This window comes from Antrostomus carolinensis, unplaced genomic scaffold (genome assembly GCF_000700745.2).
Source record: "Antrostomus carolinensis isolate BGI_N321 unplaced genomic scaffold, ASM70074v2 scaffold46355, whole genome shotgun sequence".
NCBI classification, from domain to species: domain Eukaryota; kingdom Metazoa; phylum Chordata; class Aves; order Caprimulgiformes; family Caprimulgidae; genus Antrostomus; species Antrostomus carolinensis.
In genome coordinates this window covers 1859-2230 of record NW_010319262.1, presented here as the reverse complement: position 1 = coordinate 2230, position 372 = coordinate 1859, and the positions used below count along the sequence as shown (strand labels likewise).

Sequence of the window (372 nt, the reverse complement as noted above, 5' to 3'; positions counted from 1 at the left end):
GGCCCTGAGGTTGCCCCCTACCGCTTCTGGGTTTCGGCATCCATCACGATGGAGATGTAGCCCTCGATGAGGGAGAAGGCGAAGAAGGTGATGGAGTCGAGGTCCTGGCTGCTGGTGCCATCCTCCCTTGGGGGGCTGCAGAGTGGGGACACGGAAAAGAGTCACAGGGAGGGGTGATGACCCCCAAAACTGGAAGGAGAAGGGCTCAGTGGTGGCACTGGTCATCTCTGAGCATCACGTTGGGATGCCGTGGGGTGAGGGTGGGGAGAAGGGGGACAGGAGCAGGTGCTACCCATGGGGTCTGCAGCTTGTCCAGCCCCCAGGCTGGGGTGCAGCGGGTGTTACAGGCAGGGCAGGGGGGCAACTGGGGGT

At 63.2% G+C, this 372-nt stretch overlaps 1 protein-coding gene across 1 annotated transcript in view; it reads right to left on the bottom strand.

Moving 5' to 3' along the window:
• The window catches only part of CASTOR1 (cytosolic arginine sensor for mTORC1 subunit 1), a gene marked incomplete at both ends in the record, with an annotated part of 2584 nt that overhangs the window by 359 nt on the left and 1853 nt on the right, over positions 1 to 372 (bottom strand). The window contains one exon of the mRNA XM_010169197.2: positions 22 to 135. Coding sequence (XP_010167499.2) covers positions 22 to 135 — 114 coding nt within the window. The remainder of the gene's footprint in view (positions 1 to 21; positions 136 to 372) is intronic.